The sequence below is a fragment of the Nannobrachium achirus genome (genome assembly GCF_963921795.1).
Source record: "Nannobrachium achirus genome assembly, chromosome: 2".
Classification (NCBI taxonomy): Eukaryota; Metazoa; Chordata; class Actinopteri; order Myctophiformes; family Myctophidae; genus Nannobrachium; species Nannobrachium achirus.
In genome coordinates, this window is record NC_137811.1 from 42,827,099 (window position 1) to 42,850,896 (window position 23,798).

Consider the following 23,798-nt stretch of genomic DNA (forward strand, 5'->3'; position numbering starts at 1 on the left):
GGTACTTGAGAGAAAATGGAAACATTTATTTTACTGTTTAATGTTAAAACAATGACAAATGTATGTGAACTTGCTGCTCTGTAAAGCTTCAAACTAAATTAATAAGAATTACTGTTACTAGAAAACAGGCTACTTACTTTTATTTTTAACATATTGAGGTAAAAAACTGACTTTTGATGTCAATATTTTCAAGTAAAAATGTTGTTGTCGATTAAAGGGGATACTTGGATTCAGCAATTACAGATTTCCAGGATTTGGCATGCCTGTTTCTTGTTCCGATTCATAGCTTTGTTTAATTGAAATACATGACACCTTCATATGTGTTTCTATTTCAAATATGCGTGACTATAATACAGATAATCCACTACCGTCTGGTACTTGGTGGAACACATTGTATCCAATAAAACTGCCATATTGCCATACTGTCAAAACACTATTAAAGGTCTAATGACATCAAGTCTAATGACATCAAATTTAATTATTTTTTATTTTTTTATGTTTCCTGACCTCAATTTAATACACCAAAAGAAACTGACCTTTCAACATTCAGTGGTTTTTCTGTAATCTGTAGTTTTTTGAATAATTAGGCTCAGTACGGTGAGTTCATTTGTCTCTGGGCGTACGCATCATCATCCAGGGGAGGATGTGGTTGTAGGGGAGGGTGTATCACCTTTGCTGTTACTTTACATTGTGTTTGCATCCACCATTTACGAGCATTCACCACTTTGTTTGTTGAGTTCACCCTCCCCTACAACCACACCCTCCCCTGGATGATGATGTGTACGTCCTGAGGCAAAGAAACTCACTTTTCTGAGCCTAGTAATTCAAAAAACTACAGATTACAGAAAAAACACTGAATGTTGAAAGTTCAGGGTTTTTTGGTGTAATTGAGGTCTGGAATCAGGAAACGCCTAAAAGCCTAAAAAAGCACTTAAGAAAATTAACCTAAGGAAAGACTCTTATACCATCTACTACTGCCTTGCCACTGGCAAACCATGATGTATCTCTTTTGATTTATATTCTGGCTGAGCAGAATTGTGCATAGTCAAAATGATAGTTTAGCTTCTTCCTCAAGGTGAAGACACTAAAAACGGTATTGTTATTGCTCAACGGCATGAATAAATCATCATGTCAGAGTTCACTCAAGATGGATTCTGTGATCCTCTGTGGCAAATTTACTCCAGAAACGAGTGTACTGATGAGGATTCCCTTCAAATAAATTGAGTGTGAAAACCTCGCTGTCACATACAGTACGCTGATGAGACGCGTCTTCTTCCCAGGCTGACCTGCAATTAGGCCTCACCCAGGAGGAGGTGAGCAGACGGAGGGCCTATCATGGCTGGAACGAGTTTGACATCAGTGAGGAGGAGCCGCTATGGAAGAAATACATCTCCCAGGTACTAAATCCTATGCTTACACTTAGACTGTCATAGTTTTGCCATAACTAATGTAACTGCCACGGCTTTTTCCTATTGTATTTACCTGATTTTCGATGGCTCCGTGCACGGGGCGGCTCCCGTTCACGACCGTTCCAAGTCTTTTCTTTCATGCGGAGAAGAAAATATACAACCGCGATGATCTGTGTTATAAATATGGTCCATAGAAAACAGGCCATTTTGACCAAACGCGTGATATGGGAAAAGAAGCAGAGATATATAAATTTTTCTGCAGCCAGGATGAATACAATTCAATGGGCGACGGAAGGTTGCGAATGTAGTATTCCGCGAGGCATCATGAGAAACTGAGATTTTTCTCTCACTCCCGGCTGCGGCAGCTCGGGGGCTAACAGTTACCATGGTAACCAGCTAACACGTCTGTGAACGTGATAATGGGGCCGCAGCACTTCACAGAGGGAAGAGTTATCACGTTCACAGATGTGTTAGGCATCCCATGTGTTAAAGGTCTTTTTATACATGAATATCACAACACAAAGAAAACATGTTAAGAAGCTTACAGTCTTAAATACATATTTTCAAGACTGATTCACTGCAAAGCCTTAGAGTGATGTCTCACTTTCTTGTTGTTAGCAGCACTAAATCTTTGTATGTAGAGCAGAGTTCAAACCAGGATTATTTCTCTGTTTTCTTTCTTTTTTCCTTCTCTTCAAGACAATGTATCTAAGTAGATGCTACTTTACAACAAATAGCATAGCATGTATGAAGTAATGGCACAATTTCTGAAAGCAAAAGTAGGCCCTTTATGTGTAGGAAAGACACACACACTCTCATGAGAGAACATGCACCCACAACCCTGCCCCGTTCTCCCCCTTGAAGAACACAGACTGGACAATTGTGTTTGTGCAGAAAATGGTGTAAAGATGTGCATGGGATACCAAATGATACTGAGAGGCTGAGAAATGGGGTTGATTTGCCATTTTATCTCTGTGACATAATAAAAGTAGTTAGAGTGACAACATATTAGTTGTATTATTCTATTATATTCTAATATAACTCTGTAGCTTTGTTAGCTGTCACTCTTACTCTAGTCAGCGCCAATAGTAGCTTGAGGGGGTGGGACCTTGGCATAGGTCAATTCCTGAGGCGCTGAGAATGGACTTTCTCCCAGCGTCTTTTCCAAACTCTCCTCTCCAAAGTCACTTTGGTGTTACGCAAGTAACACTCCCTAAGGTCAAGTAGCGACTGTCACAGCTTTTAACACATCGGGTGCCCACGAGGTGTCTACACGCCAATCTCTTTGATGTCTCTGGAGGCCCACGACGCGTTTGACGCGTTTTACAATAATCTATACTGTACTGTAGTTACTGTACATTGCTACCACAATGAAGGCTCTACCACGGTGATCAAACGCCAACAATATGGGAAAAACACTACATTTCCCAAAATGCAACGCGGTACACGTGACCAGGATGTGCAGTCTCCCTGCAGCCAATCACAAGCTTCTGTTCCTATCCTGCACTGCACTCTATCGTCCCCTCGCAGGCTCGCACGATCCGTATGTATCATGGATACTAGTATTTTCCCAGTAACGGAGTCTTGGCGGAGATACACGTAACATGGCGGATTCTTCTCCTAGTCTAGCTTTTTCAATCACCATGTTCAATGCGCGGTCCTTTCTACCTGCCGTGACACAAACGCTGTGGCCCAGGTTTGATAAAAAGATGTCCTGACTGAAAGAAAACTTTATCGTAAAAATAAACAGGACATCCGTGGATTACATTTACTCGTATCATGGATACTATTTTCCCAGTGACGCGGCGGAGGTAACGTAACATGGCGGATTCCTCTCCTGGTCTAGCTTTTTCAATCACCATGTTCAAAACGCGACCCTTTCTACCGCCCGTGACACACACGCTGTGGCCCAAGATTGGTAAAAAGCTGTCCTGACTGAAAGAAAAGATCATTGTGAAAATAAACTGGACATACTTGGATTACATTTACTCAATGTATTACGGATACTTTTTCCACGACGCGAAGGTACGTAAATGACGTGTTGCCATGGAGACGATGGGCCCCTGCGAGGGTAAACCCTGAATTAACGTGGGCATCCGATGTGTTAATACGGCACATTTAAGTAATTGGGATTACCAGCTATTTTCCCTATTTTTACTTTTTTCGAGAGGTACGATTGGCCTGCCGATCGATCACGCAAGCGGACAGTCTTTGTGATCATGTGGGGGGAAATATCATTTGGACAAACGGTTCCAAAGTTACAGGAGGTTGAGAGAAGTTGTCTCCTCCGTGGCAAAGACTGGCTGAGCAGTTGTTGATTAGCGTGACTGACAGACAGACACAAGTGGCGTTTCCATAAACTTGAATTAGGGAAGCGAATTATCAGACATGCTTTAAGACAAAGCAAATTTAGCCCGTTTCCATTAAACTGGTGAAATGCGATTCTTGGGAGATCCTGCCTGGGTCCGTCTAACCGACCTGCTGTAAACACTTCCCGCGGGCTTGCACACAGTGCACAGAGCTGGCCTGGGATGGGGCTGATTTTTTTCAGACCGAGAGACGTGAGGGCACTGCTGTGACTGCACACGCATCCCGACCCAGAGCCGGTCGCGACGCACCGCTGCAGAGAAAGTGCAGCCGGCGGGAGCACAGAGCAAGCGTCCCCGAGCCGAGGTGCCCCCGAGGGGCGTCCCCGAGCCGAGGCGGCCGCCCCGCCGCCCGGTTGAGTCCTCCGGTCAGACTGCATCCTGCAGCGTCGCAGATGCGATCTGCTGTGAGCTTGTACGGCCACTTATGGCACGCGCAACACGGTGTGATGATGAAGGGTCACTCCGTGTGTAACAACCGGCTTGTTTTGTAGGCTAACGCTATACATTGGACGTTAATTAAGCGGCGGGGGAAAGTGTTATAGGAGGACGATATGGACGAGAACGTCATATTTTATTCGCATTTATCGTCTGACCCGTTTCCATTCACAAACGCGCATTTAGTTTATTCGATTAAGCCTCAAAATCCTCCTCCTCCAAGCGGATAATCTTTTTTGCGGATAATGAAAGTTTATTCGCATTTTGAAGGGTTTCCATAAAAAGAGTTAGCGAATAAGCCGTTAATGCGCAAAAAGTGGCTTTATGGAAACGCCACTACATGCTTGGTGTTTTGATACTAAATGCTCCCCAACGGTTGCAACCAAGTGGAATTAGTCATGAATGACAGTGGTTTGTCTAATTTAGTAGCTGCTTTGGCAGGTAATCACTCATCGCTTCTTTTTATAATATCAAATTGTTTCAAGTGGCTGGTACTGTATATAGGATGTACCTTCAGCCACTCTGGACAGTGGTGTTGAAATGTTGTTCATTGCCCCCTTAAGTTTTTCAAAGTGAAATATCTCTGCTGCTCTCCCCCAGGCAATTGCAGGCAACCCCTGAGCTTGGTGTGTTTGACAAGGACACAGACTCCCAAACGTTACGTGTTGGTTTCCAGGGGGAAGAAGGAAAAAAGGAGAGATCTGTGCTATGGTGCTGAGCTGTGCTGAGTCCTCTGTGGCCACGAGCAGAACAGAGAGAGGTTAAATATAGCACAGCCACCAGAAGAGAGGGCAGGAGATGAGAGAAATGGGAAGGATGGAACGGGAGAGATGTGAGGAGAGGAGCAGAGCAGAGGTTGTTTGTTCTTCCCTGCAATGAAAGAGGGGCCTTTGTCCTATTTTTCTCTTTTCTACCCACCGTTTCCATTCTGTCTTTCAGACACACATTTACCCTTGTCTCTCACTCTCTCTCACATCTCCTTCCTGCTCCATCTAGTTAGCTCTTTTTCATTGCTTGCAGCTATGTATTAGAAAACAATTTAGAAGTGAGAAGTTCGGTTAGAAGTGACACACAATGGCAATGCTTACACATTGTTTGATAATAAAACTACAATTGATGTTATAGCAAATTGAAACCATAGTTATGGTATTGCACTGTCATTTAATATTTTAGTTCAGGGGTCTTCAACGGGGTCCGGGGCCCCTATGGGGTCCTCAGAGTTACTACAGGGGGTCCTCCAAATCTTTGTGTGATAGAAACTCCCCTTTTTTATATTAACCACTTGAACCCTAGCGTCCATATTCTGATAACTTTAGCCAAAAATAGCAAGCTCACAACGCCTCGCGCTGCGAGCTTGTAGATCGGCTATTTTCGGAAAAGTGGTTTGGTGTAGAGGGGGAAAAGAGCACACTAAGTACAGAGTGAAAGGTCAAGTTTATTAAGTATTGACGGATCAAGTGGTTAGATATTTGAAAACTGTGTGTTTTCAAATGAATGACATGAATCCAAAATACACTGTGATTGTGCTGTCAAGTGATGAAACTATATGGAATCTATGAACAGGTTGTGGGGGTTCCTGCTTCATCCTTGGCCTGAAAACATTGAAGACCCCTGTTTTAGTTACATTACATGCAGAATTTGAACTAATGTTGCTTGCACTTCAGCCCACGTAGCCACCAGATGCCTCTGTCTGCTTTTTCAAACGAGCCATAGACACACCAGCTTCACTTGTAAGACGTGCTGGATCCAGTTGTGACAACAGGCAGATGCTACTCGGAACAGGAAATGGCCAGTTAATTGCACAGACTTTATGACCATGGAAGGAAACTTGATCTTGTCTATACAGGTTGCAGTGGTTTAACTTGTCTTACAATGTACCTGCCATGATGAATTTGTATAGTCATAAAGGACTTTTTTTGGGCTGGGTGGTGGTGGTGGTTCATTTCCACCCACATCCTGGATACTATACCAGCAAGTCTTGGCAGTAAAATAAACGTATTGTTTCTCTTCAAATCAAACTAGCTCACTGGGGGGAAAAAAAAGATGCAGAAGCGTTTTTAGTTTTTCAATTTTAGAGCCGATAGCAAGTGGATCACTTAGTTTCCTGCAGTGCCGCTGCTCTTCACTGGAAAAATGCAGAGGAATGTTGTAGAAGCGCTTTGTTAGTTGGTCTGTTCGATCCTGTTGTTAGCATGGAAATGGGGTCATTTGAATGTGTTGCTGCTGAAAATAGCTGTGGACCTGTTGGCCTGCCCTGGATCACTGAAACAATGTGCTCCACAATCGCTTCACTGAATGATTGACAACTTGCCAGGCTTGTTGACATGTCAAGTTGGTATTGACTGTAGGCCTGTCACAGTTATTACATAATCGTCTAATCGCAATTATTTGACATAATCGCAATTACTTTGTCATAATCGTTTTAACTCATTCTGTGCCTATCCCGAACATGTTCGGCTTTATTTCAATCCAATACAATTTTTTTTTATTAATTGACTTACCCTGAGATGCTTGTAGAGTCGTGGGTGGTCCTGGCTCGTCCTACGCTAGCCAGCTAGCCATTTTACATGGTCCGACGATATATTCCATTAAAAATGGTTTCAAATACATTTTTGAGCCCCCCAATGTTCACTGAATGTTCAGCGCCACTTCCGGAACGACGTCCAGTGTGCCTATCCCGAACATGTTCGGCTTTTTTAATGAAATGAATAAAATGATCCGAGGCCTTCTGAAGCCTGGGCCTAAATTTTCAAGCCAGTGATCGAAATCCGGGAGCCCCCCGCCGGCCGTTAGCCGCGAACGTTGCCGCGAATCGCCGCCGAATCCAATGAAAAACCACATCTTTGGAGGCCCATATATCTGGATTGTGTTTTTAGGGATGTGGCGCGAGGTTTATTTACGGCAAAATCGCCTAAAAATGATCTTTTAAATGACAAAATGCTAATAGCTATTCTGTAGCCATTTTCATCCGGGACCTTTCCATGACGTGCACGAACGTGAGCACGCGCGTCACTGCAACGTGAGTCCCCGGATGCTAATGCGCTCGCCTATGGGACAAACCTTGGCATTCTTTGGCGCCCTCTAGGGGCTGGCACTAAAACGGTTAAGTATTAAGTTGTCAAATATATTTGTCATTTCTTTGTATATTTATGTGTCATATCTGCCATGTGCAACTTCAAAGCCTACAAGCCAAACAGAAATGTAATGTAATGTGAAGGTAAAACGACAAAAATACAATTTAATCATTAATCGCAATTATTTGAGTGACAATTAATCGCCATGTAAAATGTCATAACCGTGACAGCCCTAATTGACTGGCCAAAAAAAGACCCCCCCCCCCCCCCCCCCCCCCACACACACACACACACACACACACACACACACACACACACACACACACACACACACACAGAGGAGTATATTAACAGGGGTATAGTAACAGTCAGAATGTAGAATGTTGTACTCGGATGGCGCAGTGGTAAAGTCCCTGCCCACCACGGATGTTTTGGGTTCTAATCCATCGTGGTGCACATCCGGCTTAAACGACCGTCTTGCACATTATTGGTCCGTGTTGGGGGGAGGGAAGCCGGGGCAGGGAGGGTGATATTGGTCGTTGCATGTACTCCTACGTGCCGGGGTGACACCTCGACAGGGAGCGCTCTGCGGGAGGATGTAGAGTGGGAGGCTCTACGTCTTCCCGCTGGGGGCTCCTCACGAGGGATGGGACGATACGAAAATGTCATATCACGATTATTGTGACAAAATAAATCGCGATTTACGATATTATCGCGATAATCAAATAATCCATTATCCTGGGGTGGAACATTTGCCAAAAAATTGCCCATCTACAAGCTCACAACACGTTGTGTGCTTGTAGATCAAATACATTTGATAGAGAGTGAAAAAAGTACTGTATCAAGTGCGTTTATTAAGTACCTTTTACCAATTATAGAGGGTTTAAGTGGAACCGGATATGCAGCTCGGCAAATAAAAGGTGAATTGATCCCAGTGCATGACGGAGCACGATATCACGATAAATTAAATCGAAGTGTTTTTTTTAATCATGATAAACGATAATATCACGTTTCGTTCCATCCCTACTCCTCACTGGCAGGTGAGTCAGTAGGATGCAACAGCAGGAATAATGACTGAATTCTCTGAGGACCCAAAGTTGCTTTACAAGTGTGGGGGAGCCGGGGGAGAGGGCAAGTAACGACGAAATCTTAATTAGAAGAAAAAAAAGAAGGAAAAAAAAAATAAGTTAACTAAAAGTAAGATGTAGAACATTGACATTGATTTTGCACTATTGTAAGCTAACCCATTTCATTTATGACATAACTTCTCTCTCTCTCTCCCAACCACTACTATATTTCTATATTAAACTACCTTCCCACACACGCACACGCACGCACACGCACACGCGCACACACACACACACACACACACACACACACACACACACACACACACACACACACACACACACACACTCTCCTCATTTCATTCTCCATCTCTCTGTCCCTTCTCTGTAGTTTAAAGATCCTCTCATCATGTTGCTGCTGGCCTCTGCAGTCATCAGTGTTCTTATGCACCAGTTTGATGACGCCTGCAGCATCACTGTGGTACGTACCCCACATTTTATACTTTTATTATTTATGTTTCTTTTGTTTAGTCATCTCAGGCAACAGGGGAAAAGATTACACACCTGGTAAAACTATTGTTACTGGCTCTTACCTTTCTTCCTTTTTCTTTGGTCTTTCTTTGTTCTTCTCTTGTACGCCTACAACACTAATTAAAACATGGATTGAATCAAATCCACTTACATTTTGTCTTGGTGACATTGATAAAGGGCGCCTTACATTGAAAAGCCTTTATAAAGGTTGCACAATGTCACCATGGGTTATTTTCAGCAAAGTATAAATTAGGTTCATACTTTTTTCTTTTGTTTAGTCATTTCAGTCAACCGGAAAAATTACACACCTCTAAAAAAACTATTGTTACTGGGTCTTACCTTTCTTCCTTTTTCTTTGGTTTATCTTTCATACTTTTGCTGTCTTTTGTTCTACTCTTATACAGTACGCCTACACTAATTAAAACCATGGATTGAATCAAATGCACCTTCGTCTTGCCTCTGTGATATGGATGCAGCGACAGCTTACATAGTAAAGCCTTTATAAGTGTTGCATGATGTCGCCATGGGTTATTTTCAGCAAAGTATAAATTAGGTTTTGCACAGGACGTTTCCAGGACAACAGAACCTGACAGCAGAGGATACAAGACTTGGGGTGTGTGTGTGTGTGTGTGTGCGCGCGTGCGTGTGTGCGTGTGTGTGTGTGTGTGTGTGCGTGTGTGTGTGTGTGTGTGTGTGTGTGTGTGTGTGTGTGTGTGTGTGTGTCTGTCGCAGTATGCCGTACAAAGCACTCTTGACTTATGGTCTGCTAAGAGTTAATGATGTCATTGTCATCTAGTTCTATTTAGGGTGCCTGTCACCGCCAGCGACTTGGGGCCTCAGAGAACAGCTAGTGGAGATAATTTTTGACATTTCTGGTTCATCAGTATTCCATGCAGAGAAGCATGGAGGAGAGGGGATGATGTGACTAAAGTCCGGAGTTGAAGACAAATCCATAGCATTATTTATTATTATTTATACTCTTTTACTGCCATTTAGGTTGTTTACAGTCTGCTCACGGCCATCAAAGTAGCTTACTTACCTTTGCGATTTTATAGAAAAATAGCCATCCATTATTTCCTATCGCGGTCTTGTGTAAAAGACAGCTGCATCGCTCATGGAGTCGTGAAAAAAAAAAAAACACAACATTATGGGGGCCGCCATTACGAAGCGAGAGGCTGCTCCTCCCCCTCGGTTTGCACCAGTTTTCAGTCATAGAAATAGAGAAAGTAGATCCAGGCTGAGAAAACCACCAAAGAATTGATCCCGCCGTCATTGTTGTTTATGTGCGCTCCAGATTTGAGACTAACGTTACTGGAGCTGCTGCTACTGTAAACACGTGAAACAAAGAACGAGCGCTTGTTCCGCGGTAAAATAGTTAAGTTCATGTAGTGCAGAGTAGAGTTCAGCTTTATCATCTCTCGAAGGGATGTTTGTTTGTTTTACAAAATGACAAATTAAATTTGTGCCGAGATCCGATTGGTTCCTACATTTTTGGGAGTCCATGAAATTCCTTCCAAGATCTGATTTGGTTCTGAGATATTATGGAATGGACCCCAAATGTTGTGTATTATTTGGACCTGACAAACCTAATATTTACTATTTGTAGTAAAATGCCATTCTACCAGTAGATGCCAGTTATAGGCTACTCCATAAAATGGAACCAAGGAGCTACGTAGCAGCCTAAAAAAATGTAATTGCATGTCTTCTCATGATGAGTAATCTATGATCGTGCACCTTTAATACCATGGAGGTATAGATTGATGCACTCTCCCAGCTCACTGAACTCGGCCGGCAGCGTGATACTCATGCGCAGCTCAACCCCCCCCCCCCCCCCCCCATGGAGCTCTTCAATCAGTTACCCCTCTCAGATAACAAATGTGGCTACCTCTTCCTGAGACATGGGTCTCAGGAATCTTGATCATAGAAACGCCCAACTTCAACTTGGAGCCTGGGTGTAAAAGTGTGTTCCGTAATCGTTCAGTTATCTGGGAATGTTTTTAAACAGTCATTATGATTTTCAACACAACAGTCGTATTTAATGACAGGTCAGGTGTAGAAGCAGAGTCCATGGAAAGTACATTTAACTTTGAATTTTTAAGACAAATACTTGATTCACATGAGCTGATAGTTCTGGTAGTTTGTGCTAACCGCCTGTATTCCACTATGAAAGTTGACATTGGCTAAAGTGTCCAGTTTATATGGTATGGCTCTACTTGATAGTTCTGGATTCTGTTGATGAGCACATGTTATTGGTTTTGATCAGGATTCACTGCTGTTGGTGTCATTCTTGCTGATCACTCACAGACCCCTTCATCTCTCTCTCTCTCTCTCTCTCTCTCTCTCTCTCTCTCTCTCTCTCTCCTCTCTTTCTCTCTGACAGGCCATTATAATTGTTGTAACAGTTGCCTTTGTCCAGGTAAGCGTGTGTGTGTGTGTGTGTGTGTGTGTGTGTGTGTGTGTGTGTGTGTGTGTGTGTGTGTGTGTGTGTGTGTGTGTGTGTGTGTGTGTGTGTGTGTGTGTGTGTGTGTGTGTGTGTGTGTGTGTGTGTGTGTGTGTGTGTGTGTGTGTGTGTGTGTGTGTGTGTGTGTTCATGCATGACTGTCTATGACTTTGTGGTGTGTATTTGAAGGGTGTTCTAGTGTTACTCAGTGGATTACCCTGGATACTCTAATTTACTCTAATTTTACTGCCAATGGGCTGCACGCACGATACTGCCTAAAATAATGAACACTGAGAAATGCCTATTTACCCTCGTAACAATATTGTGGTACTCAAAATATTTTGGCAGGTCTGTATGTATGTGTGCGACTTTACGTCCATATGTGGGGGCGTGCATTGGAAACACGTGGCCTGCCAACAAACATCTCTGCTCATTCATCATGGCCTCATAAATCTTCAATGTTTTATGATCCCATTAAATATGAATAGCAACAATCAGTGTGAATCCTTGCATACTGTAATCACATTTGGTTGTGTGTGTGTGTGTGTGTGTGTGTGTGTGTGTGTGTGTGTGTGTGTGTGGGTGGGTGGGTTGATGGGTCGGTGTGTGTGTGTGTGGGAGGGTGTGTTTGTGCTGTTACAGGGAATGTACAGTACGCTGATTTCATTTTAACTATGAAATGGAAGCTTTCTGATGTGAGTTATTGTTGTGTAGGAGTACCGCTCAGAGAAGTCTCTGGAAGAACTGGGAAAACTAGTGCCTCCAGAATGCTACTGGTGAGAATCACAATCTCTCTCTGTCTCTCTCTCTCTCTCTCTCTCTCTGTCTCTCTGTCTCTCTCTCTGTCTCTCTGTCTCTCGCTCTTATTAAATAACACTGTCATAGACTATAAACTGACTGATAAATACTAATGTAATACAATTATTAAAAAAAATAAAAGAAATATTTTTGTAAATGTCTGACCCAAAACCCTCTTCTCCTTATATCTCCTTTTCTCCATTTCTCTCTCCCTCCCTTCGTCTCACCATCTCTGCGTCTGCCTCCCTGCTCTCATACTGCTCCTCTGTCTTTCTGCCCATGTCTGTCTCCATCCTCCAGTATAAGAGAAGGGAAACTGGAGCACCTTCTAGCCAGGGACCTGGTCCCAGGAGACACAGTGTGTCTTACTGTGGGAGAGAGGGTTCCAGCTGACCTCCGGCTCTTTGAGGTACAGAGTGACTCGCACACACACTACAGTTGTCCTATATACCGTAGGTGAGGTGGGGTGGCTGTGGCTCAGGGGTACAGTGGCCGCTTGGAAGGTTCCCAGTTCGATCCTGGGTTCCCTCTTGAGTTGCTGTTGATGTGTCTTTGATCAAGACACTGAACCCTAATTGCTCCCGATGAGCAGGTTGGTGCATTCTGCCTTGAATGGTTTCCTCCGCCATTGGTGTATGAATGTGTGTGTGGATACGTAAAGCGTCTTGGATAAAGGTGCTATATAAATGCACCATTTACCATTTGTAGGTGGTCCTATATAACACTGGTTCTCAATCATTTTCATTGCAAGGACCACCAAATCGATTTGCAATAGGCCGTGGCCCCCCTTTTGAGAAGAGTTTATGCCAGTAAATTGGTTTTTTTTTTACACACATCCTAAGTATAATTAAACTCTTAAATCATTTAGCTGAGGACCCCCTGAAACCTCCTCAATGCACCCACTTTGAGAACTTTGAATGGGACATCTCAGTGCTCTGTGTGCCCCTTTGCCAGGCGACGGGCCTGTCTGTGGATGAGTCCAGTCTAACGGGAGAGACGGCGCCATGCCCCAAGTCCACCTTCCACCAGCCTGCTGCCCTCAACGGAGACCCGGCCTCCCGCAGCAACCTAGCTTTCATGGGCACCCTGGTGCGCTGCGGCAAAGCCAAGGTACACAACAGCACCTCACAATCTCACCTATCCTAGCCTCGGCACCTTATAATCACTGGTTTCATCTCTCATTAAATTAAATGCTGCTCTTGTTACATTAAATGCTGCTCTTGTATGTTTAGCGTTCCATTTCTTTTGATCTTAATGTTTGATAAATACACAAGGATGTTTGATAAATACACAAGAATATGCTTGCGTGATGTTGGTGCAGAGACATATTGACAGGGTAACATAGTACATGCTGACGCACACACGGTACAAGGACAACAAGACCTTGTGTACAGTACCAAGCATTCAATCCACAACACACTGAAGACAGTATATGCACTACTTATAGATGTATTCTGCTGCTATCAATGTGTGGGTTTTTTTGTGTCTGAAACTAGAACCATTATAAGCTACATTTTTGTCTTCTTTGTTTTTGTTTGCTTTCCTCCAGGGCATCGTCATAGGAACCGGAGAGAATTCTGAGTTTGGAGAAGTATTTAAAATGATGCAAGCAGAGGAGGTATGCACTCGTTTTGTAGGGGAAAAACATTCCATGACAGTTAAATGTACACCCAGCATCTTGTGTCTTGTCCAAGGTTTCACTGTGTTGAAATAAATAACCCTTGTTGTTTATCATATCCAGGCACCTAAAACACCTCTACAGAAAAGCATGGACCTGCTAGGGAAACAGCTCTCTTTGTATTCCTTTGGGATAATAGGTTGGCCATGTTTGTTTTCTCAAATGAATATTGTTAATGTATCGTCATTGTGTATACCTACCAAAATGCAAATGTTTGTCATGTTTCAGGGGTGATCATGCTGGTGGGCTGGCTCCAAGGAAAACGGATATTGGACATGTTCACTATTGGTGTGAGGTATGCAGTGGTTCATATCTGATCTGTTTTTTGTTTCTTTCTCTATTGTTCCACTTGTATTGAAGCGGCGTTGGAGCTGGTACGGCAAATCATTTCACCCACTTCTTTATACCTGTGAACTTTTGATGTGACAATGTTAAGTTGAGCTTTGATCCTGGTTACTTGTGTTTTACTGTGATGGCCAAAAGATCGTGTTGTGTTAAAGCCTGTACCCTGTGTTTTTGTGCTTTGATTTCACAAATATTATGGTTGTAATTAAGATTACTCTCATGTTTTGCTTACTGTGTTCATAAGTGAAACTGCGCAATGTATTGATTGTGGATCTGTTTCGTTCTCTCTTCAGCCTGGCAGTAGCCGCCATCCCAGAGGGTCTGCCCATCGTGGTGACAGTAACCCTGGCTCTGGGCGTCATGCGCATGGTGAAAAAGAGGGCCATCATCAAGAAGCTCCCCATCGTGGAAACTCTCGGTATGTTCCTGGTACATGTACTGTAATACAGTCGATTTTAGTCTTTACACTGTAAGCAACCACATCGCAGTAAGTAAAGAGCCTCCTGCCTTAATGAGCCATGAGGGCAGGAGCCTATACTGATTCTGTAGCTTGAGGCAGCTTGTACAAGTACACCCCCTGGACATGACACTAGTATTATAAGCACTGAGTATGTCGCAGGAACTGCAATCCAACCTGGATGCTGAGTGCCAAGCAGGGAGGCACTGTGTACCATTCTTTGGTATGACCCGACCAGGGTTCAAACTCTGACCTCCCAGTCTCAGGGCGGACACTCTAACCACAAGGTCACTGAGCTGCTCTAACCACATCACAGTGCTGTTCGCCAATGGCTAGATTGAGTCAGTTGATGGGTAGCCATCAACTGCGCATTTATGGCTCCTATTAGAGCAATGTTGGCCAAAGGTTTCACATGAACAAATGGAATAATGAGACGACCATGGGTTTATGTGAATCAATGTTTCCTTGGTTGTGGAAATTGGACTCTTAGAGAATGGTTTCCTGAATAGCTTGAGGCGTTCGTTCACCCACAGATAGATTTTACAACAGATTGAAGGGTATTATGTTTATAGTGATGTGACTTAACGTATAGTTCTTTTCTTCCCGACCTTCTTTCCAGGCTGCTGTAATGTGATCTGTTCAGACAAGACGGGCACTTTGACCAAGAATGAGATGACTGTTACTCACCTGTTCACGTCGGATGGATTCCATGCTGAGGTCTCATCTCCTCCATTTGTGTTCACTTACTTGTGTTGTGAAACATATAGTCCACCAGACTGCACTGGTAGAACAACTGAATGTTGACTTTGTGTTATTACTGTGCCCTAGAATGGTGCGGATTGTTTACTCTTTGTAAACACTCACTTCCATTTCCTGTCATCAGGGGACATCTTGTCTTGCATTACACCGTAGAGTATGAATTGGAAGAATGGGGGAGAAAATGTGACTGTGCCAGCATCAACAATGACACCATTTATTTGACAACTGATTTTCCAGCAGAGCAGTTTCAAGTGTTTTAAACATCCTTTAACTGGAGAGAACACTACTATTTTTCCTAATTCTCAGTAAAGAATCCTGATATTTTACCTTTGGGACAGTGTTTTCATCGTTGTATATTCAGGGGTTTGCAACTGGTGGTCTGTGGAGGTATTCATCAGGTCCCTGATCATGCATCGAGTAGGAAAAGTGAAGAACTTCACAGTCCATTGTTCTGGATGAGTTATCAGGCAGTAAAAATGTATTTTACCATTTGTAACTATGTATCTCTGTGACAGTAGTATTTTCATCCTGGCATAGGCCTGAAGAATATGTACAGGGCAAGGTTTGAGGCAGAAAAGGACGCAGGACATGAAACTCCACTATAGCAAAGAAGAGACAGACATGGACCACCCGTAATCATGCCATGAGAAACGGTTCACTCAATGACCTGTTGACCTAAGATGACCTGTCATTGTAGTGGGCAGCAGTTAAAGGGAAGTAGGAGGTCAAGAACTTCCACAGAAAATGGAGGAGAAGGGGAAGTGTACAGGATTGCCTTTATTATCAATACTAGAAGCGTCTAGTCGGCGACCTGGCCAACTCGGAACAATGTAAATAGGGAATGAATGCCCCGCCCTTTAGGACCCGTTTTGACCATCTGTCTGCCTGTGTCCATTTATGCCCATATATGGAGATATCTGTATCTGTCTGTCTGTCTGTCGGCGTCCATTTTATGTCCATATATGGAGATCACTGCAGTTATAGTTCTGGGTCCATTTTATGCCCAGATATGGAGATATCTGTCTATCTGCGTCCATGTTATGCCCATATATGGAGTATCTGTCTGTGCCTCCAACTGTGTGGCGGAGAACGTGCGTGCCGAATTTATGTCCATATATGGAGATATCTGTATCTGTCTGTCTGCAATCCATTTTATGCCCATATATGGGGGCATTCATTTTATGCCCATATATGGAGAACGCGCGTGCCCGTGGGACGAACGGTTCTCGAGATACGCGGATTACATACACACTCACAGAGATTTTTTGTTGACTCATGTGGCGTACGTGATGTCAGAGCCTTTTATGAAGTGATGTCACAATGAGTCAGAGCTTTCGCCGATTTCCTCCGGAACAGCCTGATGTCAACAATCAGCTCCGCATAAGGAGATTCCGAACGTTTCGCGCCGTTTCGGAAAAAACGCGCGTCGGGTCGGGTCGAGGCCGGGCACTGCACTCCGCGCCGCGGCGGAGAACGCGCGTGCCGAATCTGAAGCCGGTGGGACGAACGGTTCTCGAGATACGCGGATTACATACACACAGACAGACACGCAGAGACTTCTCGCATTTATAGATAGATTTGGAGATGTAATAGGGTGTGTCTGCTTGTAAATCAGTAAATCAGTTAATATAGTTTAATACACTGTCGAAGGCTGGATAAAGTAAGACGAATTCTCAAAAACACTGGAATAATATTTCAGTCATTATTTAAGAACTGTCCGTGTACAATTGGTTGAGAAGCAGTCTTATAAAGGGCTGTGAGTATTGTAGTTCTTATAACTATAATCACAGTGTTATACAAGCTTATTATAAAGTATTTTAGACATTGGATTCATAACAGCCAACACAACAGTGGTCCCCTGGTTGATTCTTAGTCAGCGTGGTGGTCCCTGGTTCACAATCAGTTGAAACCCCCTGTTGTATCTGATGGAATCATTGACCAAGCTGTCCATTGTGCAGGTGACGGGTGTTGGCTACAATGGAGCAGGAGAGGTGCTGCTGGATGGAGAGGTGGTTCATGGCTACTCTAACCCCTCCATCACTAAAGTAGTAGAGGTGAGCACTCGTACTGCAGCTCTGGGAACATTAGATGCTTTATTTTAAAGTAGAAAAACATCTTTTGTAGGAAAATATTAAACAAGATGTTTTTGTGTCCCGATATTCTTTTGTCACTGTAAGGATGTTTTTGATCTGGTGGAGTGGATGTCCGCCCGTGAACTCAGAGGAAGCCCCTTAATGATCAACTGAAACCATGTTGTATTTGTTTTTGAGTTGATGCTTCCAGCTAGACCAGGTTTCATTTCAAATTGAGTGAAATTTCAACACTTTTGTTGACAAAAAGATACAAAAGAATGACACAGTAAGACATAAAAAGGAAACCTAAACCCTAAAGATAGCAGATCGACAACTTAATAACCCGTCTCATCACATCTGTTATTTTCAATGCATGACACCTTTGTACAACGGAGTATACATCAACCATAACCTGAACCATTCTAGTTGGATCTCATGTTGTTTAAAAAAAAAAAAAAAAAAAAAGTATCATTAATCTTTTCTAATTGTGAGTGCAGTGAATCCCCACCATACATAGGTCACGATTCAAGCAGGGGATATCAACCAGCGTAGTTGGCAAATCCCTACCGGCAAATCCCCTTAATGATCTACATATTATGCAGACAAGATCAAAGGAGCCTTCCCAAACACAGTCCAGAGTCATGGTGATGACCAGGCTAAGCGGCAACTGCAGCTAAGCTGTAACGAAAAATGATAAAATGACGTATAATAATAATAATAATACTCTAGTCTACAGCTACCCAAACCTAAACAAAAAATTTACTTAATGAATGAAAATGTTCATTAACACATATGGTGCCAACCCCGAGTTTCCCGTGTTTGTATTGGTACTAGTGCTGTGCCAACCCCGAGTTTCCCGAGTTTGGGCCGTTTTTGAAAAAAGAAAAAAAAAAAAATTCAAAAAAAAAATGTTCAAATTTTTTTTTTGGACCTCCAGAAATGTATTAGGCATGATCGCGATCGCGAAATTGCATGTTTAACCCCCATATTACCAACCCATTCTTTCAAACATGGCAGCCATGTTTGTTTACATCTGTAGAAAACATAATGGCTGATAAATCATGAATGCCTGAACGGATTTCCAAGCGGATTTTTTTGTTTGAAAGCTGTGAACAGCATCTACACACGTGGTGCATCATCTAGGCATGGGCGTGCACTTTTTACACACTTGCACAATTACATGGAAGTCTATGGTAACCATGGCAACGTGAGACATTGAACAGAAAAAATCATTGCAACATAAGTGTTAAGAGAAGGCCTGAAACAGGTTGATGCAAAACAGATTGGATGCCTGTTTGTTGTTCGATAGATACCTTTATTATCCCAAGAGTGAAAATCGGTCGCCCAAGTTAACAGGGAAGTATGAAAAGAAAAAGGGTACTGTGTACACAGCAAAAAAACTAAAAAAGAAGCATCAACAATATAGAGCAGTCTTAAACGTAGTAAGAAACCAAAAAATATAAAGTGTCCAGAACAAGTGTCTCATCGTTATCACTTCGTAACACTCATAGTAACAGGCTACTTAAAGTCTACTTATCAATACAGTGCCAAACAAAAAAAGTGACCCTAGCCAAATAAAGTGTCTCTCGTCATAACACAACAAGTAGTAATAATGTTCTATATGTTCTTAATGTGTGTGTTGCCAGGCTGGTTGCGTGTGTAATGACGCTCTGATCAGGAACAATACACTCATGGGTCAACCCACAGAGGGAGCGCTGATCGCCCTGGCCATGAAGGTAAGAAAACACAAACACCAACACTTCTACTTTAGTGCTACTGCACTTGTGAGAACTGTCCATTGAATACAAACGTGCTTAATTAAGCTAATATGCACCGGTTCTTTAGTTGACTCGGTGATGCCTGGAAGGCAGCCATCGTGCTCCGAACACGTTGTTTTTAGTTGATCCCAGCAAAGAGGAACATGCAGTCCTTATTAACATTTGTTGCATCATATCACAAAGTGTGAGTGTGGCTGTCTCTGCTGAACAAGCAAGCCAAGAGCCTCTTGGGAGTGGCTGGCTGCAAGCATGCTGCCATGACAACTGATAATGATCTGCCTTAGATGATTGCCTTGGGTAAAGGGGACATCTCGCTTGGAGCCAGGTAACTGGGTTGATAAAGCAGACACACACACTGGGTATATCTGCAAGATGGTTGTAATTTGATAGATGCCCAACTGTAGATTACACAGAACATAACTGACTCTTAATATAATTCTAAGTTTGTGTAACAATTATAATTACAGCTCATTGCAGCTATATTTTTCCTCTTTTAGCAGACTGTTACTCAATTTCTAATTCAGAATTTCATCCACTCGCTTTAGAGAGGTACACAAAAAGAAAAAGAAAAAAACCTTTCACATGCTACATTCTGCTCCATGCAACGAGTGTGGAGTAGAAGAGATTCTGGTGTTTAGAATTTACAAGTACTAATGTAACTTATCTGTCGATCTAAATGTTGCTGGTTCACATTCTTTGACTGAGAAACCTTGAGCTGAGGTGACTCATTCACACCTCCCTCAGCAGTGCCCTTAAACTAAACCAGGTACAGTACCAATCCCTGTGACTGTGGGAACGTCACTGAATGTCTTTGGGGTGTATAGTGTGTTGTGTATAATCCTCCTTCCCTCAGCGACTGCACCAGGCCATTGATTTTTAAATGATCGTGTCAGTGTGTTCCTGTGTGTGTGGCTTGGCACTACGCCTAGGGTGACAGCAGGTTTCAATTGCTACTGGAAACCACCCTTACAATTTAAAATGTACTATACTGTATGCGCTCCCAGTATTGTAAAGGATAAAGGCGTCAATGGAATTCTTTGGTCATACCTGTGGTCTCTTAACGTAGCTGAGCCTGTCTAAATTTGTGTGCATGTGTAATATGAATCATCTGATTAAGCATGACGTTTCAAATGTCTATTATGACTGCTGACGTGTGTATTTTAAAGGGTGTTTTTTACACTTTCCGCAGTCTTTGAGCACTCTGAACTTGTGTTCAGTATTCTCCATCTAATATAATTTATTTCCAACAAAGTTCTGACTCTTAAGGTGATGATGAATAAACAATGCAATAATTTCTGTCCTCGTCTCAACTGAAGTTTAAATTAATGCAAATGAATTACACAAAATAAACGCTCCCAGTATGTAAACTTTGTCTGTTGATACACAAGGGTGTTCCCAGAGTATTTGTTTAGGGTGATCAACATAATTGTAATTCAGTCCAAGGAACCTCCTCAGTTTACTTCTGCTGACCACAATGCTTCACATTGTTCAGAAATGTATTCTAGACTCTACATGCTTTGTAGTACGGTAACTACAAAGCACACAGCTCAAAACAAAAACTCTGCTTGTTGAAAATCTTACGTCTACCAAGGCAAATACACAGCACAAAAAGTAAGGAAACTTGACTTGGGTCCATTATAACTCCCCTTTAATAATACCAATTTGTATTGTGCTATCATTTTTATTGTTAATTAGTCTCCTTTACAACGAGGTACAGGTTTTAACCATCGAGGCATGAGCTACACAGCCAAATGTGTGGGTAGCGCCGACCAACAATTTGCCAAAATGGCCTGCAATACTGTTCTGCTGGCATTCACTCTCGTTTTGGGCTTCCCTGAAGCTGAGCTTAAAATTAACAAAGTGTAAAAATGGCCAATTTGTGTTGTTTTTTATTTTCCTTATTACTGTGGGAGATTGCAATCATTCAATGCACCAAGCAACAAAGGTGAATACCAACAATTCCAGGCCTGCCAGGCCATTTTGACCACATGTATGTTTGTGCTGCTCATTCCACCAATACCAGATTCTTAGAAGCTTTACCTCGTTGTAAAGGTGAATAATCAACGATAAAAATAATATAAAATTCTATGCCAATTGGTATTATCAAAGGGGAGATACTTTTTGTGCTCGGTTTAGAAGGGAGTCCAAGATTCAGGTGGTATTACTTCACACATTCAGAACCTCCAAGGTGCAATTAAAACTGGCAACATTAAACAAGCTACTGTATTACCAGTAAGACTCCCTAATTGGGAGATAAGCGACCGTAGGTGGCTTATCTCCACAAATAGGGCAAAGATTTGTTTTTCCCAAATCTTCCTGATCCATGTTGATGACATGAGTAGACATGCTGTGTAGTGATATTCGTGATTTTAGGGCCAAAACTGTAGGAGCAGTGTCCAAAAATGTGTTTTAAAAATCGGCCTGAAGGTGGCGCTAGAATAGGGCCATGTGAGAAATGAGGGGTGGGGTCTCCGCGTTGCCTTGGCGGACGAATAGGTACCGGCCCCGGCTCTCCCGGACGCCCCTAGCCCGAGTTACAGCATTTTATGTGCGCTGCAGTGGCAGGGGGTCCTCCACTGGGGGCGCCACCACTTTTGCATCCGTTCTGGAGCACCAGGAGTCGGTGGTCCCCGGGAAATCCCCGTGAGCAGCCCCGTTGGGGTGGTCATTTGGTCATTTTTGCACATGTGGTCATTTTTTTCATCTGGGGGTCCCCCAGGTACCTGGGGGTCCCTGGGGCTCCGGGGGTCCTTGGAGGTTGTAGTTTGGCAGGCAAGGAGTGTGTGTGTAAAATCTGGCATGGATCGGGTCAACGGGTGCGGAGATATAAGCAGGGAAAAAGTGTGACGTGTGACGTGTGAGCACATTTGGTCATTTTTTACATCTGGGGGTCCCCCAGGGACTTGGGGGTCCCTGGGGCTCCGGGGGTCCTTGGAGGTTGTAGTTTGGCAGTCAAGGAGTGTGTGTGCAAAATTTGGCATGGATGGGGGCAACGGTTGTGGAGATATGAGCAGGGCAAAAGTGTGACGGACTCACTGACAGACAGACAGCCCGGGGAGGTTTTGGTAGTAAATGCGACCTACGGTCGCAACCACTTTGGCCAATACTGCCCCTAAATTATTGATTAACATCTAATGGTTCTTATACAGTATTTGTCGCATGGTACTTTTTTTTCCTTTTTTTTTTCTGCGTTCTGCATGAATGTAATGTGAGTAAAATGGCGATGCTTTTATTTTCGTTTAACAACATAAGTAGTGGATGTTTGCATTGTGAGATTTGAAGTTGGTGCCCTGGCTCAGCCACAATCTCCCATCCAGTGTGCGGACATCCTCTCCTTTCATCAGCCACAATCTCCCCTGCTCTTTTTGCTCTCCAGATGGGTTTGGAAGGCCTCAAGCAGGAGTACGTGCGTCAGCAGGAACAACCCTTCACCTCCGAGCAGAAGTGGATGTCCGTCCGCTGTGTTCACCGCACCCAGCAGGTCTGCACCTGATACTCACCTGCTTTACTTCCCTTCTCAGCTTTGTTTTTGTCTATTTTTATTCTGCAGTGATTGCAGTAGCACTGCAACAACCTCAGTTGTATTTAGCATACAGAATGTATTGCAGTTTACCTGTAAAACACGAAGAGGCATTATCTCAAATTTGACAGTAAATATTTGTATGAAAAGGTAATTAATAAGTGTTTTACAGCGCCAGCCCCAGACACAATAACACAGAAATTCATCTACTGTATCTCTACAACTTGCACTAGTCATAGTCATACCTGGGACAGATGCCATACATATGATATCTTTGTTGGTATCAATGTCTTTTATCTACTTGGTTTTGACAATATTTTACTACATGATACAGATGGATAGAATATGGAATGATGGATACAATGGAAAGAGAGAGGATATAATGGATAAGAAAGATGTTGTTCCCCTTTTTAAATGAAGCTTTTCCTCCACTCAGTCCCAGACAGCATTACAGGCTATTACAGACCATTTAGGTCACATGAATATTTAATGATTTATACCTCCACCCCCCATCTTGATCCCCTCAGGACAAGCCTGCAGTATATTTCATGAAGGGTGCCTATGAGCAGGTCATTCGTTTGTGCAGCTCGTACAACAGCCGTGGAGCCACTCTTCCCCTCAACAACCAGCAAAGGGAGTTCTACCAACAGCAGAAGAGCTACATGGGCACTGCAGGACTCAGAGGTAAGCAGCATTACTTTTGAGCAGTGCCGCTCCTACATCTGGCTTTATCTGTATGGACGTATGTCCCGCGTCTGTATGTCCCGCCCCTTCCCACATTGGCCAAGCTTCGTGGGACGCCTAATGAAATTAACTCATAAATAGCACACTGGTCATGTCACACTGGATACCTACCTCTATTTTGCATATTTCCGTTAAATGGGTATGACTTCTTTGCCAATTGTTAGACGACGTGTTCATTCCTTGAAGGCTAGTTTATTTGTATAGCACATTTCAGCAAGGTCCTTTAGTATTAGTATGTATGTAGCATGTACAGTTGAGCCGCTTCTAATTGACAGTTGTACCAAGACCCAGACTTAAATGCTGTCTGTCTTTTATCTTTGTA

General features: G+C 43.1%; 1 protein-coding gene across 2 annotated transcripts in view; it reads left to right on the forward strand.

Annotated features, from left to right (window-relative positions):
* Positions 1-23,798, forward strand: part of atp2c1 (ATPase secretory pathway Ca2+ transporting 1) — a 47,758-nt gene that overhangs the window by 12,536 nt on the left and 11,424 nt on the right. For both annotated transcript variants that reach the window (XM_080751170.1, XM_080751171.1), the window contains exons 3-17: positions 1,281-1,397; positions 8,746-8,835; positions 11,266-11,301; positions 12,040-12,101; positions 12,424-12,532; positions 13,078-13,233; positions 13,673-13,741; positions 13,865-13,940; positions 14,030-14,096; positions 14,440-14,564; positions 15,223-15,320; positions 17,321-17,416; positions 19,081-19,170; positions 22,589-22,693; positions 23,260-23,416. In XM_080751170.1, coding sequence (XP_080607296.1) covers positions 1,281-1,397; positions 8,746-8,835; positions 11,266-11,301; positions 12,040-12,101; positions 12,424-12,532; positions 13,078-13,233; positions 13,673-13,741; positions 13,865-13,940; positions 14,030-14,096; positions 14,440-14,564; positions 15,223-15,320; positions 17,321-17,416; positions 19,081-19,170; positions 22,589-22,693; positions 23,260-23,416 — 1,453 coding nt within the window. The remainder of the gene's footprint in view (positions 1-1,280; positions 1,398-8,745; positions 8,836-11,265; positions 11,302-12,039; positions 12,102-12,423; positions 12,533-13,077; positions 13,234-13,672; positions 13,742-13,864; positions 13,941-14,029; positions 14,097-14,439; positions 14,565-15,222; positions 15,321-17,320; positions 17,417-19,080; positions 19,171-22,588; positions 22,694-23,259; positions 23,417-23,798) is intronic.